The sequence below is a fragment of the Trachurus japonicus genome, chromosome 20 (assembly GCF_045865225.1).
Source record: "Trachurus japonicus isolate A0001 chromosome 20, Traja_1.0".
NCBI lineage: Eukaryota > Metazoa > Chordata > Actinopteri > Carangiformes > Carangidae > Trachurus > Trachurus japonicus.
Window position 1 is genome coordinate 4754205 of NC_140926.1, and position 17577 is coordinate 4771781.

At 41.1% G+C, this 17577-nt stretch overlaps 1 protein-coding gene across 1 annotated transcript in view; it reads left to right on the plus strand.

Annotated features, from left to right (window-relative positions):
• The window catches only part of gfod1 (glucose-fructose oxidoreductase domain containing 1), a 40849-nt gene extending 24231 nt beyond the window's left edge, over positions 1–16618 (plus strand). The window contains exons 2-3 of the mRNA XM_085763853.1: positions 14149–14342; positions 15790–16618. Of these exons, the coding sequence (XP_085619979.1) occupies positions 14149–14342; positions 15790–16536 (941 nt within the window). The 3' untranslated portion in view covers positions 16537–16618. The remainder of the gene's footprint in view (positions 1–14148; positions 14343–15789) is intronic.
• Positions 16619–17577: the final 959 nt, after the last annotated feature.

Sequence of the window (17577 nt, forward strand, 5' to 3'; positions counted from 1 at the left end):
CATCAGTTGACAGCCCTAATAATAAATACAAGACATCCCATGAGCCTGATAGATACAGTACAGCTGAACCTGCAGAAAAAATATGCATGCATTAATATTAATGTAAAGGCTGCAAGATGTGCAAAATAAATCATCATACTGTGATTTCAGTTTGTTTTTTGCCATTTGCACTAAAAAAAACATGTTAAAATGAAAATCAGAGATACTTTATTGATCTCCTGAGAGAAATTGTAATGCACAAATGTGATAAAAGTAAATGTAAACGCCAATATTTAGGACATAGGAAAACTATACAATACCTATATTGTCCTTTACTTTTGGAGATTTGGCCTTAGTGTGACCTTGAATATATTTGAATAAACTGTGCAGCGATGAAGTTTTATCTTTTCTGAGTTCAAACCTGCAGAGTTTCCTTCTCCTTCTGACTCTATGACTTTATCATGGAGCCGCTCCCTCACTGTGACATTTACTAAAACACACCGAGTCTGAACTCTGTCAGCAGATCATTAGCAGGAGTCACGACACCGTTTCTACGGTAATGAATCACTCACCTTTCTATTATTGATGAGCTCTGGCAGACTGAGTCGCTGCTGTTCACTCTCTGCTCTTTAAAAAAGCAGCTAGCTCATACCGGTCTGTCTCGCATTCATTTACCCATGATGCCTTGCTGCTGCTGCTGCTGCTGCTGTAGTAGCCATGTCGTAGTAAAACAGCAGCACCTCTACTCAGCCTCTCATTCATTCATTCATTAGTATGTAAACGAGGCTCAGTTTCTCTTTGAGTTGGTTTCTATTCGTCGGTAACAGGAACAAAAAGCTGCTGCGTGTTTCTGTTTCGACCTTCACCTGACAAAAGGCCAACGGACGCTGTTACTGCTCCGGCTGTAAAATGCAAATGGGACCAGAACAGAACAGAAGAGAAGAGAGCAGAGCAGGTCTGAGGTCTGAGGTCTCCGTCTGTGGCGGGCGGCCATGTTTTTTTATTTATTTGTGCTGCTGCTGCTGCTGTTGTGTTGTTGTGTTTGCAGCATCGAGGCTGATTAGGATGCTGTGAGTGATTAGAGAGGAGGGGCAGCAGCTCAGCACAGCAGCTAATTAGACCCTAGAGGACCACAGGGTGGGAGGGGGGGTAGGGGGGTGGGGGGGTGCAGGTGGAGGCCTGACACACACACACACACACACACACACACACACACACACACACACACACACACACACACACACACACACACATTTGCCTTTTACATGAGGTGTGTTTAAGCAGCTCCAATGTAATGTGAAGCTGTTGTGGTCGTTTGTGTTTCTGATGTCGACTGCAGTTAATCAACCGGTCTCTTAATTAGAAACTACAAAAACAAAACATGAAAAGTCTTGATCTGACAATGAAGTGTTTGATTTAACAGCTTAGAAACTATTAACATCGTCAGATTACATCAACATGGACTAATGACCTTATAAGATTCACAGTCTTTGTAAAATCTAGTCTGAGACTGGTCTGGGACTAAAAACTCTAAACACCAGTCTTTAGATGTGAGCTGATAGTCTTTTAGAGTCTTTTCTAAATCTCTAAAGTCTTCTGGTGTGTGGGTAGCATAAAGCGTAACTTGGACAAAACATGTTAATTTATTCATTCAGCCTGTATTTTAACCTGAGAACTCGAGGTAACGAGCTAATTTACAGTGTCGCTGAGTAAAAGATAAATCAAAAAGTCCAAGAAACAGCTTCTACATGACCTTGGTAGAGTTACTAGTGTCAGACATGTCGGTGGGTTTGTGCAGTTTAAACGTTGAATGAATCTCTAGAAAGTGAATCAGGGAAACAGGTCAGAGATCAGTGTGCAGCCGTCGTCCTCCACCATTAACTCGTGGCCGTTTCGTTTGTGCCGCTGCATTAGAAAACGTCTCGTGGCTCCTGTCGGTCGGTCACTGGGCTCTGCTGCACCGAGGTTAATGGCTGCACTTAAACACATTTAGGAATGCTAAACTCTCTCTGGGCTGCTGCAGCTCCGGGGGCATTAGCTGCAGGGTGGAGGGGATGGTGAGGGGCAGCAGCCGGGCTGAGTGCAACTTAATGCTCGTCATCATTCATAGTTTTCTGCTCTGCACTAATGGACCTGCAGCTCCGGTGCAGACGATGGATGGACGGATGGATGGATGGATGGATGGATGGATGGATGGATGGATGGATGGATGGATGCACCGCGGCTCAGATGCAGCTGCAGATGTTACAGTTCATCAAAAAATAACTGGAGATTTTAAGACATAAGACTGTTTATTTATCCCACACATGAGAAATTTGGTTGTTGTAGTAGCATTGTAACATACAGGGTAAAAAAAGAGTAGAAAAATAGGCTATGCAAATATAGAAATACTGTGTAAATACAGCCTAAATAGTGGAAAATGCAAAACTAGAGAAGTGTGAATAGTGCAAAAGAAGAAAAAAAAGGCAGATCAAAGTGCATAATGACTTATTTCTCTCTGATCCAGTGGGATATGAATCAGTCAGAGCTGCGTTCCTGTTCTGATAACAGATTTCAGCTTTTGTTCATAACGACAAACTAACTGGAAAATCAATGTTTTGCTAACGGGCTGAAGATCTCCACCTTCGACATTCATCAGAGCTGTTATGTTGGCAGCTCATCAAGTTAACGTTAAAAGGAAACGCAGCAACAGACATTTCTGTGACATTTTCTATGTTTTTATTTTATTTTATTTTTTTACTTTATTGCCCTTAAAGCGATACCTCACCCAAAATCGATAATTCACCAATCTTCTACTCACCATCATGCCAAGGAAGGGTTCGGAGAACTTTCGGAGTCATGGAGATGGCTCGGCATGACGGTGAGTAGAAAATTGGTGAGAAAATTATCGATTTTGGGTGAAGTATCCCTTTAATGCACAATAACAGGCAATTAACATCACAAAAGAAAACAAACACACAAAACCAAACATCTTGAGATTGGGCTTCATCTGTCACGCAGAGATATCCCTGTATAAAAGTAGAGCACACGTACACTTACTTACTTACACATTAATAAAAATAAGTGAAATGATAATAATAACAGTAAAGTTATTTGAACAAAAATTGAATTTTGAGGTATAGAGTCTTAGGAAAGATGGTCAATAACTGGGCTCCATCTTCTCATAAAAATAGGTAGCCTACACTGCAAAAACTCAAAATGTTTCCAAGAATATTTGACTTATTTCTTGTCAAAATGTCTCATTTCTAGTCAAAACTAATCTCTTTCCACTTAAAACAAGACTCATCACCTAAAAATTAACTTGTTTTTACATCATTTTTACTTGTTTCAAACAAATTTTCACTTGAAATAGGTAGAAAAATCTGCCAATGAAAGCAAGTTTTTTGTGCTTGTACGAAGGGAAAAAAACTTATCAGAAACACTATCAGATTTTTCTACTTAATTTGAGTGAAATCTGCTTGAAAGAAGTAAAAAGTGTCTAAAAACAAGCTACTTTTTATGTGATGAGTCTTATTTTAAAGTATAATGAGATTAGTTTTGACTAGAAATGACATTTTGACTAGAAATAAGACAAATATTCTTGGTAAGATACAGTACTTGAGTTTTTGCAGTGTACTTTTTTCATATATTCCATTTTTCTACAGTTTAATATGACTTCTATCCTCTTTAACAGACTTGTATCTATTATTTCCTCAGTTATATTTCTCTCTCCAGCTGCAGCAGAAAGCCGAGCGTCCCTCTGCTCTCCTACAGTCGTTGGTATCAAGGTGCCTATTTACATGCTAATTACAGAGCAGCGACTTTACACACGCCAGTCACACAAGGAGAGCCAGTTAGTCAGCAGGAAGCCTTGTTGTTTTTTTACATCCTATACGCCGATGAAAATGTATAGTTAGTTGTGTGTGTGTGTGTCTGTGCCTCTTCTCCTGCTTTGTAATCGCTTTAAGCTAAATTTAATTTGGGATAATCAGCAGAAAGATGAGCCTGGCCTGGTCCCCTGTCTCTGTATACCACAGCCATGTTGCATTGTTAGTGTTGTGTTGCCTCCTCCAACATGTAAAACACACACACATACATGTAATATTATGTTAAAAAAACATGAAATTATCCTTTATTGAAGTGTTTTTTTGCTTTGAGGAGAATAGTTAAGCTTCACTCTCTCTCTCTCTGTGTGTTATCAGGCCGACCGCACAAAGACGGATGAGTCAGTCGTCTCTCTTTGAACGTCTGCTTGATTATACCCTCTGTGTGTGTGTGTGTTTGTGTGTGTGTGTGTGTGTGTGTGTGTGCGTGTGTGTGTGATTTTTCCACCTCCATGGGCTTTAACACACACACACACACACACAAAGCTAATTACTTTTCCAGTGCCTCGGTGATGGAGGATGCTTTATGGTCAGCGCCGCTCGTGTCCCATTGTGTTGCTGCTGCTGCTGCTGCTGCTGCTGCTGCACGACAACAACAACAGCCCATAATACAACATGAGTGTGTGATCATCATGTACAAACATCTCATCGTGCACAATAGAGTTTCCACAGCCGCCGGCGGCCATGCAGACACACACACACACACACACATAGACACATTGTTTGTCGGGATGTTTTTATGTTCAGTGATGACACAGAAACTCACAGAGCAGCAGCATCACAACTGAACACACAGAGTCTAAGAGTTATAATCAATTAATATGATTAAATCCTGTTTAGTGCATATAAATGTGTAGATAAAAGTTATTTACATTATTCAAACAGCCCAGAATCAGGAGGTTTAGTTCTCCAGATGTGATGAAGTCTGGACTGAACCGGTTCCAAGATCCAGGATGATATCTCCAAACACTTGATTAATTGATCTGTTATGTTTTGTTGGTTTAAAACGACACAGATGCTGCCAAAAGAAATTAATTTAGTCACAGTGTTTAAAAAAAAGTCTTATTAACTCATCTCTTCGTCTCATATTTGAGAAAGCCTGTGCATATTCTCATTTGTCCAGGTTATAGTAGGCTATCTCAAAGGAGTTTTCAATCGAAAGCAACTGGACTTGGTCATGTTCATTCCCACATGACCTTCCTTTCCTAGACAAATAACCAAGTCCAGTTGCTTTCGATTGAAAACTCCTATGAGATATTTGAGAAAATAATCTTTTCCCCCTTACTCTAAGCTCACAATTTGAATTAACTAAAGATTAATTTAATGATCAAAATGAATAAGTTACTAAACAAAGACAACAGCTCAGTCTAAGTCGCTGTTTCCTCTCCACATGAGCTAAAACTCTAAAAAAAAACTTTAATTTCCAATGATATGAAACATTATAAAACCTTTAAACTGAGAAAACTTCACATCTGTCAGTCACTTAAACTCGTTTACCCTCAGATTCCTCCGTGTTTCTGTGTTTAAAGACTTAAAGACGCTCTGATGCAACATGTGAGTGTGGAGAATTCCTGAGTGCACCTGAACACAACATGAAACCATGCAGCAGGACACGATGGCCGCCTGATACTGTAGCTATACTACGACTAATCATGTTCATCAGCATGAAGGAATCTAAAAAAGCTGGTCTCCTCCTCGTGACCCTCGCTGTGCGGCAGATGGCAGATGGTCTATCGCTCCGCCTCGCCACCACTTCTCCTCCTTTCTCCTCCTCCTGCTCCTTCTATTTCTGGCGGAGGAGAAGAACCTATTGTCGTCCTTCGTCCTTCCACCTGGTTCTGCTGCTTCCAGATGAGTTAATGTCACAATGGCAGCAGGGAAACATCTGGACCTGAGGCAGCAGCTGGGATTATTATGTGATTGTAATGTGTAGCCTATTTTTGTGTTTTATTCTCCTGAATTTGAAGTTCAGAAGGTGAAAAAGGGAGAAGTCAAGTGAAATATCTCACTCTACAGCTGCTGTAACGTGTTTCCATCAGTAACACTGAGTGACTATAAGAAGAAGCTGAACTAGAAAATGCATTTCCTGAAGGAAATACGGGTGAATGCTGAAAGCTGCAAGCTGAATGAGCTGATTACAATGTTGAAACAATGCTGAATTAAGTTAAGAAACTGAAAAAACAATCTTGAAAACATGAAAAAATATGAAGAGTATGAAATGGTTGGAAATTACTTGAATTGTTGAAGATCAGTATGAAGAAATTGAAAGTCTGAAGTCTACTCAGATTTACTTAAAACTGACAGTTTGAAAACATTTTTGAACCATTACTAATGTAGATTTAACAATATCTGAATAGTAAAAGTAGAAGATGAAAGATGGAGGATGTATGAAATGGGTGGTAATTACTTAAATTAGTGAAGAATAGTATGAATGAATTGAAAGGTTAAAGTGCACTCAGATTTATTTAAAACAGTTTGAAAACAGCTGAGTTAATGTCACAATGGCAGCAGGGAAACATCTGGACCTGAAGCAGCAGCTGGGATTATTATGTGATTGTGTAGTAGCCTATTTCTGTTTTTTATTCTCCTGAATTGAAGTTCAGAAGGTGAAAAAGAGAAGTCAAGTGAAGTGAATCTCTCACTCTACAGCTGCTGTAACGTGTTTCCATCAGTAACACTGAGTCACTACAGTTTAGTTTAGTTTAGTTTAGTTTAGTTTAATATGTTTATTTGTATCAGGGACAATGTACAAAATAACATTAGTCTCGAAATGAGAAGAGATGCCTTGTAGCGGATTTAGCTTATTAGCTACTTTCCATCCGTATAGTCCCTGGGCAGGTGAATAAGAACAATAGAAAGGTAAGAATGATCAATTTACATAGCGCTCTAAACATCCATACACACACTGCAAAAACAAACTGCAAAATCTTACCAAGAATATTTGTCTTATTTCTAGTCAAAATGTAATTTCTAGTCAAAACAAATCTCATTATACATAAAATAAGACTCATCACATTTAAAAAGTAGCTTGTTTTTAGACACTTTTTACTTCTTTCAAGCATATTTTCACTTGAAATAAGTAGAAAGTTTTTCAAGCACAAAAACTTGCTTTCACTGGCAGATTTTTCTACTTATTTTTAAGTGAAAATTAGTTTGAAACAAATGAAAATGATCTGAAAACAATTTCATTTTTAGGTGATGAGTCTCATTTTAAGTGGAAAGAGATTAGTTTGACTATAGAAATGAGACATTTTGACAAGAAATGAGACAAATATTCTTGGAAAGATTTTGAGTTTTTGCAGTGCATGTGCATAATAATACACCCTCTCACACATCACAAACACTCAGGACATATTTCATATCAGAAAGAAACATACAGTTATTAAAATACTTCACACTTTGCCAAGGTTAAAAATCATTTAGGCTCATGATTAATGATTAATGCTGACATGACTGATTTCTTATAGGATCCATTGTTTGACTTCCTGAGAAAAAACATTGAAGTCTGTACAAAGTTTCAGATTAGTTGGAAGATTGTTCCATGATTTGACAGATTTAAAAAAAAAAAAAAGGCAGATTGAGCAAAGGCGGAGCTACGCTTAGGAATATTACAATCTCCACTTGAGACAGATCTTAAAACTCTACTACACTATAAGAAGAAGAATTAGTTTCTCAGCTCTGTCGTCCAGAACAGAACCGGCTCCACCCGCCTCGCCTCGACCTTCCTGCTCCGGCCTCACTCCACTTCCAGCTTTTCCTTCCTCCTCATCATCGCTCCTGTGTTCCATCCCTGGGAGGTGTGAACAAACACACAAAACCTCATGCAGCAACACTGGAGCACTGCAAAAACTCAAAATACCAAGAATATTTGTCTAATTTTTAGTCAAAATGTCACTTCTAGTCAAAACAAATCTCATTCTACTTAAAATAAGACTCATCACATTAAAAAGTAGCTTGTTTTTAGACACTTTTTACTTCTTTCAAGCATATTTTCACTTAAAATAATCTGATACTTGCTTTCACTGGCAGATTTTTCTACTTATTTCAAGTGAAAATTTTGATTGAAACAAGTGAAAATGATCTAAAAACAAGTTAATTTGTAGGTTATGAGTCTTATTTTAAGTTTAAATCGCAATACTTCTCTTTGTGCACTTCTTTGCAATACACTATATAAAGACGTGCACTTATTTCGACAGGGTAGTGCTGTCTCAAATCAAACACTGCCGCTGTGCGCTTACCAGAAAAGACTCAACAGCTTCTTCTATTACTTTTTAAAGGCTGATTGCAACCGGCCGTTGGAGCTCTATTGCTATCGCCGACACTTGACAGCGCCTTTTGTCGATCAAAACGAGCTATTAAATTGTGTTTTATTGTGTTATTATTGTTGCTGTGTTGTTTTGAGTGTTTTTTAAAGACATTTACACTGGTATCAGCTCCGTTGCTGCTCAAATAGTAGTGACGTGCTTCCGCTACATCACTAAGATGGTGGCTGTTGAGGGTGGAAAGTGTCCAGCGATGCACACTTTAATTTTCTGGCTGTTTGAGTGCGCCAATTTTGCACACTGCTCGGAGTGATCGCATTTATGTACTCCAAATATTAATTGTAAGTGCAGAAGTCCACACACACACACAGGCCCAGGTGATGAGGGAGGTGCAGAGCCGAGCCTCATTTCATCTGTGTGACCTGTTCATGCCAGAAAAACTGACGAATGTCTCTCAAAGTCGTCTAAACCCTGAACTATCAGGTTATTAAATTCTATAATAACATAAAAAACGCAATGACAACCATCATTATACCTTAAAAATGTGTTTTATTTAACATTACATCATCATCTCTGCTGTGTTTCAGGCCTGTTTTCAGTTCAGGAGCCAAATGCATTACAGTAATCTGCAGGATACAAAGGAATTCAGATTAACACTGATAATGTTTGTGTTAATTGTAACACACCCACACACACACAGACACACACTGTGTCAAAGGGCATGTGTGTTCAAACCCAAACACTCCCCCTGCTGGACAAAGAAGGGAAACAGCTTCACCTGATCCTGGTGCTCATCTTTCTTTCTTTCTTTTTTTTTAATTGTATAAACGCTGTCTGGTCTGATGCTTCCAGCTGTAACGATGTGAAAAAAGAAAAAAAACAAAAAAGCTGCACTCGACGTCTTTAATGAAGATTCAACGAGTCTGTTTCATCCAATTAATTCAAACGTCTCATTCTCCTCTCTGTTTAATGAGATTAAAGGATTAATTTGTGTTTTTCACCGGGTGATCTTGAGCAGAATTTGCCTCAAACACTTGTGCCAGGTGTGTGTGTGTTTAGTGTGTGTTTAGTGTGTGTTCAGTGTGTGTGTGTGAGCCAGGAAAGCTCGGCTCATCAAAGGCACCTGAACGCATCACGAACACTTATTTACAGCATAAAAAGGACAAATTCCCGGTGTAACGAGACTCGTATCGTCGTTGTTTTCTCTTTGCAACCTGCAGTTTAGTCACTTACATAATCCAGCATCACTCTGCAGGATGCACCTCTATCTGTGTGTGTGTGTGTGTGTGTGTGTGTGTGTGTGTGTGTCTCTCTGGGTTAGATCCGTCCTGGTCATGAATTATTGATGTGGAGGGACTGAGCTGCAGCGCTGCAGGTTTTTTTCTGCTCCATTACGGCTCTCCTGCTCCCATCGTGGGGAGTTTTCACCTGTGAGTCGTTTCCAGCTTTAACTCCTCCAGTCCCACGAGTCACAGCTACAGCGTACATCTGTTCACACTGTGACGGCTACTGTATTTAGACTTTTATCAGATAGTTTAGACGCTGTCAGGACTGATTCAAGGAGGAAAAGATGGTTTGAAATGGAAAAAAACAAAACACTGTCCTTTATTTCCACTGGACTTCCTGTTCCCATCCAGTCTCTGCTCTCAGGCTGGAGGGGAAATGTGAAACCTCCAGTATATTATAGATGAGAAAACCATTGAAGGTGAAGAGTCAAGTCTGTTTCACTTCAACTCTGCCCTTTTTGATTGTTTGTGGTGCCGACATAGAGGCTGCCTGGGATTTCTCACTTTGACACAGTAGTGGAGTTTTTGCAGCGTTAAGTGGTTCAGATCTTTATATTATTATATATATGTCAGTTTTGGAAAATAAAGCAACAGTTTTGGTTTCCCTTTTTCTCTGGTTGATGCTTCTCCTCAGTGCAGATTCTGCAGAAATGCACCTGTCGGACCCCCGTGCAGGTTGATTTGTGACTTTAAAGAGGAACTATGCTACATTTTTTACCTTTAATTAACCAGCTCCAGAGTCCTAGATCTCTTGTTTATGACAGTCAGATAAGACTACACTGCAAAAACTCAAAATCTCTCTAAGAATAACTAACCCTATTTCTTGTCAAAATGTCTCATTTCTAGTCAAAACTAATCTCTTTCCACTTCATCGCCTAAAATTAACTTGTTTTTAGATTATTTACACTTGTTTCAAACTAATTTTCACTTGAAATAAGTAGAAAAATCTGCCAGTGAAAGCAGGTTTTTTGTGCTTCTACTAATAAGGAAGAAAAACTTGCTCCACTATCAGATTTTTCTACTTATTTCAAGTGAAAATATGCTTGAACGTAGTAAAAAGTGTCTAAAAACAAGCTACTTTTTATGTGATGAGTCTTATTTTAATGTATAATGAGATTTGTTTTGACTAGAAATGACATTTTGACTAGAAATAAGACAAATATTCTTGGTAAGATACTGTATTTGAGTTTTTGCAGTGTACACAGTGTCTCCTTGTTGCACCATCACTTTTACCTTCTGCCCAGGTGCATATAGGCTACATATGATGACTCAACGCGTCTAAGCCGGCATCGACCTTTGTCAGAGCTTTGTGCACGAGGAGGAGGAGCGAAAGGTCATCACTGATCTGAGGAAAGGTCACGAGCAGCTTGAGACGACGACGACGACGGGTCAGGACCGAGAGATAAAACCAGGAAGAGAGAAGCTGTGAGAGGGGCAGAGGGGTAGACAGAAGGGAGGTCTGCTCAGCGTGAGTGCCAGAAAAGTCAGTCAAGAGCGTTTAGCATTTACCCAGAAGGCCTTTCTCACCCGGGGGGCAACGCTGTGCTCTCTCCCCCCTCTCTCCCCCCGTCAGTGTTTGTTGATGAGTGTCGCTGCCAAAGAGAAAAGAAAGAGACCGGGAGTTGTTGCACTGGTATTGTTGGGCTTTGTGTTGTGTTGTGTGTCTGCAGCGGCCTGGGTGGAGGCAGTGGTGTGTGTGTGTGTGTGTGTGTGTGTGTGTGTTGGGTGGGGTGGGGGGAGTGAGGGGGGAGAGGGGGGGGCTCTCACAGCGTTCCTCAGAAGTGGGTCAAAGGGATTAATTTCCTGGCCGTAGCCGATTGGAGCTAATGGCAGATTAGCTCAGTGAGTTTCACTTCCAAAAGAAAACCCCACATCACACACACACACATACACACACACACACACACACGCACACACACATGCACACACACACACACACACGCACACACACATGCACACACACACACACACACACACACACACACACACACACACACTAGTAGCAGCAGCAGCAGGATGGGACTAGAAGCTGCTTTTCACACTCAGGAGATCAGCAGAAACTCACACTCACACAACAACTTCACACTTTTTATTTAAATTATGATAAAAATGGAAGAGTTTTGATTTTAGTTTGAAGATAATTTACTGTTTTCTCTTTTCTTTTCTTTTGAGTTCTTTCCTTGAATTTCCAAAGCTTCATGGGTTTAAAAGCTCCTGCCACAATAAGAAAAAGACCATTAATTGCATAAATACATCTTTTCACCATTATCGTACTGTTTTGCAAACGACTTGTCGGCCTCACGGGGTCGGAGTCGCTGTTTTAGGTGTTTGATTTTTATTTTATTTAGATAATACTACCTTGTTTTTAGATTTTAGATTCAAGCATCAGTCTTAAACAGCTGATTTTGTAAGTTTGCTCCCCCACAAAAGAAAAGAACGGCCTCTGGTGAGTTTGTTTTAACAGAAAGAGACGGAGTATCCACAAAAAACATATAATAGAAATAATAATATCATCATATTACTGTACTGTAAAGTCATAAATTTACATTTGATCAAGTGAAATAAGGGCAAAAATAAGCAGTGGATCCCGACTGTATGAATATAAATCATAACAAAGACACAGGTTTACAATGAAAGGGTAAAAAGACAAGATATTAAAGTTACTTAATTACTTGATACGTGGTTTGCAATTTAAAATGCACTGTTAAAAATTTCAAGTAATAGTTGGTCTCTTATCTCCTGTATCTGCTGGATATAAAAACATCACTTTGTGTCCATGTTCTGCAGCGAGAGAGCTTGACGATGTGACTCTGTGTCTCTGTGGTTTTGCAGTAATGAAATAGTTTAGAGTTATAAATACAGCTGGTTCTGATCCTGGAAAAACCGGCGTCACGGCCCGTTAGCACCTTCTTCCTTCACCAAGACCACCACCACTACCACCACCACTACCGCCGGGTCACGACGACAAACATGAGACGACACCCGTGTTGATTTGGTTTTTATGTCATTATTTCCTTCAGGTTTCAGATGTTTATTATTAAAGAGGAAAAAAGAAAAAAGACACAGTCAGTCAGTGTTCCTGTTTCTCCGGCTCCGTCCAGTCGACTGTGGGAATAATAAACCTCCCGTCGGTCTGTGTGTGTGGTGTGTTTGGGTGCAGCTCGACCATTTGATGCACTGGAAGAGATTTTAATTAGGTTTCATACAGCGTAGAGACGTCTCCATCTCTCCTGCACTCGTCTTCTTATCAACCTTTTCATCCATAACCCATCCAACTGTCTGAAGCTCATCTTACCAAGAATATTTGTCTTATTTCTAGTCAAAACAAATCTCATTCTACTTAAAATAAGACTCATCACATTAAAAGCAGCTTGTTTTTAGACACTTTTTTACTTATTTCAAGCCTATTTTCACTTGAAATAAGTAGAAAAATCTGCCAGTGGAGCAAGTTTTTCTTTCTTATTACAAGCACAAAAAACTTCCTTTCACTGGCAGATTTTTCTACTTATTTCAAGTGAAAATTAGTTTGAAACAAGTGACAATGATCTAAAAACAAGTTCATTTCTAGGTGATGAGTCTTATTTAAAGTGGAAAGAGATTAGTTTTGACTAGAAATGAGACATTTTGACAAGAAATAAGACAAATATTCTTGGTAAGATTTTGAGTTTTTGCAGTGCACACACACTGGGAAACACATATAAAAGCACTTTACAAAAGATTTGCATTTTACAAAAAAGAGTCATAAGGATGGTTCATGGGTACCTTGATCATACAAATCCGTTGTTTTTAAAATCGGGTATTTTAAGATTTGAGGACCTAGTCAAATTCAAAACAGGTCAGATTTTGTTTAAAGCCTGGAATAGGTTGCTACCAATAAACATCCAAAAAATGTTTATGGTCAGAGAAAGCATATATGATTTAAGAGGGAACTGTAACTTTAAACAATCTACCATCCATTCTACCCTGAAAAGTTTTAGCATCTATTTTTGTGGTGTTAAAATGTGGAATAGACTAGATGAGGATATAAAAATGTGCAATAACTTACAACAATTTCAAAGTAAGTACAAACATACACTCTTGGACAGCTATAAAGAACTGGACAGCTAATTTTACTCTTTTTATTTATAATCATGGTCTTATTTCATATTAAAGCAATATATTTTTAATCTTCTGAATTAGGTTTATGGAACTACAGATGTATGACATGAATCACAATGTAAGGGGGGGGCTGAACTTGATAAGCTTTGCTTCCTTCAGCCCCTTCTCAAACTTGCACAGTATCATTATTGTTTTGTTTCTTGTTACATAGATTGTTTGAGACAAATAAAAATCAAATCAAATCAAATCAAATCAAACACTGAGAGGCATCTTTCCATATTTGTTATTCAGATGATTTGTTTCTGTGTTTCTATATTTGAACTATAGAAGCTGTTTTTATTATTATTCCAGAGCTTCTCTTCCTCCTGTTCACTTTCTTGCTTTAGTTTGAGGTTGTTTTGTTTTGTTTTTTTGTGGTGAAGTTTCCCTGAGTCACAGGAGAGAGAGACTAGAGAGAGAGTTCGGAAAGTTCAGGAATTCTTGAGTCAGCTATTTTTGGGAGTTGCCACATTCTGCATCGCTGCATTGTTTCTTCATGGGATGTTTTCAAACTCGGGAGGATATTATGTCTGCGGGTGTGTGTTGCTCAAGCTGATGACAACACTCCTCCCTCCCTCTCACATGACGCCCTCTCCTCTCCTCTCTCTTCTTTTGTTATAGGCATCGGAAAGAACGTGATCTGCGACAGGACGGCCACGCCTCTGGATGCCTTCAGGATGATGTCGGCGGCCCAGTACTACCCCAAGCTGCTGAGCATCATGGGAAACGTGCTGCGCTTCCTGCCGGCCTTCGTCCGCATGAAGGAGCTGGTGGAGGAGGGATACGTCGGGGAGCTGCTGGTCTGTGAGGCGCAGGTGAGAGAAAGAACGTATAACGATGCTTTTGGTTTTGTTTTTTTATGCCGACGATGCTGTGATGTTCCCCTGAGGTTTGGACGACTTAAAGGGATAGTTCAACATTTAGTCAAACTCTCCTATCACCATAATCCCTATAGTCATAGCAGTAGGTTCATTACCTTTAGTTATCAGTGCATGTTGTTTTGAGATCGGCGGGGCAGAGACGTGAGCCTCATCAAACTCATCAAATACACAATCCAACAACTCCAAAACGCTCTGGTGGACAAGTTGTGACCTGCACATTCACCACGCTATGAGATAATCATGTAACATCATGAGACAGAGTTGTTTTAGAGGCAAATGCAGCCGGTGTAGGTACCAAATGTGTCCGGGCTGCCAGATTTATTACCGTGGATGTTGGCGAAGTTAGTCACTTCGCCCCATAGTAAATATTGGACTCATCTGTCATAAACCACATCTCTTCTGAACAGTTTGACACGAAAATGGCAATTTTCAGACGGACACTTCGGGAGAAAATTAACTTTATTAACTGACTGTAATTAACTGTCTCTGGCTCAACAACACACTCTTGCGAGATTTGGCACAGATCTCCTAGGCAACGTCAAACAAACGCTTGTGAACGCCCATGCTAATTACAGTATTTTAATCATTTTCGTCACTGTTAGTTGTGTAAATGTTTAATGTTATCATAAGAAAATATAAATAGCTCACTTTCGTCTACCTACAACTTTTATAAATCCTCACGACCAATCACAATCACACATTTGGTACCTACACCAGAACTACATTCCAGACACGGCTGCTGGGCGTAGGGATTTCAAAGGCGCAAGTAGTTCTGAGTATTTGCTTCATGTGTCACATAATTATCTCATAGCGTGGTGAATGTGCAGGTCACAACTTGTCCACCAGAGCGTTTTGTTGTGGAGTTGTTGGATTGTGTATTTGATGAGTTTGATGAGGGACAGGGGACCTGTACCGTTCACCTCCATTGTGTTCACTGAGCAGCTCACGTCTCTGCCCCGCCCATCTCAAAACAACATGCACCGATAATTAAAGCAGAAGTAAGCAATCCGGTGGTTTTGGCTAACTTCTTGTCAGCCGATGGAGTTAGCAGTCCCCGCCCTCGTCCCTACGTCACCACATTCACGCGCATCCCTTGGCTGCACACACAGAGAGGACCGCCCCTTTATGCCGTTCTCTCTCCTCATTGGATAAAGGTTGTAGGATACAAGGAAAGTTTTCTCCTCGGCTCAGAGCAGAGCAGAGTGACTGACAGACCCGTGTTTCAGACCAAACACTCTATATAAGTCATTGCTGTCGGAAGATAGAACTATTTAAGACTTATATTAACACAAACATTCACCTTACTTCTGCTTTAAAGGTACTGCTATGAATTTGCCAACATGCCAAACTATCCCTTTAAAGCCGTTTCTCCTCTCCTCAGGTGCACAGCGGAAGCCTCCTGGGGAAGAAGTACAACTGGAGCTGCGACGACCTGATGGGCGGCGGCGGGCTGCACTCGGTGGGCAGCTACATCATCGACCTGCTGACCTTCCTGACGGGGCAGCGCGCGGCCAAGGTGCACGGCTTCCTCAAGACCTTCGTCAAGCAGACCGACCACATCCGCGGCATCCGCCAGATCACCAGCGACGACTTCTGCACCTTCCAGATGGTGCTCGAGGGCGGCGCCTGCTGCACCGTCACGCTCAACTTCAACGTGCCCGGCGAGTTCCGCCAGGAGGTGATCGTCGTGGGAACCGTCGGGCGGTTGACGGTGACGGGGACGGATTTGTACGGGCAGAAGAACGGCGGGGGAAGTGGAATCGGCGGTGGCGGCCCCGAGCTGCTGCTGAAGGACGAGACGCCTCTGGAGAAGAAGGCCTCGCTGCCGGAGAAGGCCTTCAGCGACATTCCCGCGCCGTACCTCATCGGCACGATCCGCATGATCCAGGCGGTGCGCGAGGCGTTCCAGGACCAGGACGACCGGCGGACGTGGGACGGGCGGCCGCTGACGATGGCCGCCACCTTCGAGGACTGCCTGTACGCGCTCTGCGTGGTCGACACCATCAAGAAGTCCAACCAGTGCGGCGAGTGGCAGAACATCGCGGTGATGACGGAGGAGCCCGAGATCAGCCCGGCGTACCTGATCAGCGAGGCGATGCGGCGCAGCAGGATGTCGCTCTACTGTTAGCATCCGGCCGCTCGCGGCTAGAGCAACTAGCAACTAGCTAGAGTAACGACGACACGCATTGGTTCAATGGAAGCGCCTCCTGATGGCGGAATATGGATGGGTATTGCAAAAGCGCCCAAGAACTGACATCTCTGCATTGTTGGTGAATGAATGAGCAAGTGTGGTATTTTCAATAACTTAAAGGGACAACGAGGAGTTTCTATATGGTTATAAAAAAGTCTCATATTAATGTGGATGAATCTACGTTACCACTTGTTAATGGGCCCATTTTCGATAAATATATCGTTTTGTCTCTATCGTTAATTTGTTATTATTAGTGGTGGTGGAAATGCTGGGCGAGCCGACCAGCGTTTCTTTACTTTCGGTTTCGTGGCGAGTCATGAGAATAACGCAGCCGAATCGCCGTTTATGGTTGGAACTACGACGGTATCTGATCGTCTTCCAACCTCTGACTTTAATTCTTGATGAATGAAAACAGGAGTCTGTCTTGCGCCGGTCAAAGAATTTCACGGTGCGGAGGCTCATAAATGTAGTGTGAAAACACTTCGCTTTTCCAAAACTCCTTGTTGTCCCTTTAAGGACATTTATAGATCACCCACGTTAATAGCATCATTGAAGATCCTTTACAGATAAACATTAAAGGGACAACGAGGAGTTTTGGAAAAGCGAAGTGTTTCCACACTACATTTATGAGCCTCCGCGCACCGTGAAATTCTTTGACCGGCGCAAGACGGACTCATGTTTTCATTCATCAAGAATTAAAGTCAGAGGTTGGAAGACGATCACATACCGTCGTAGTTCCGACCATAAACGGAGATTCGGCGGCGTTATTCTCATGACTCGCCACGAAACCGAAAGTAAAGAAACGCTGGTCGGCTCGACCAGCATTTCCACCACCACTAATAATAACAAAATAACGATAGAGACAAAACGATATATTTATCGAAAATGGGCCCATTAACAAGTGTGGGTAGCGTAGATTCATCCACATTAACGTGAGACTTTTTTACAACCAAATAGAAACTCCTCGTTGTCCCTTTA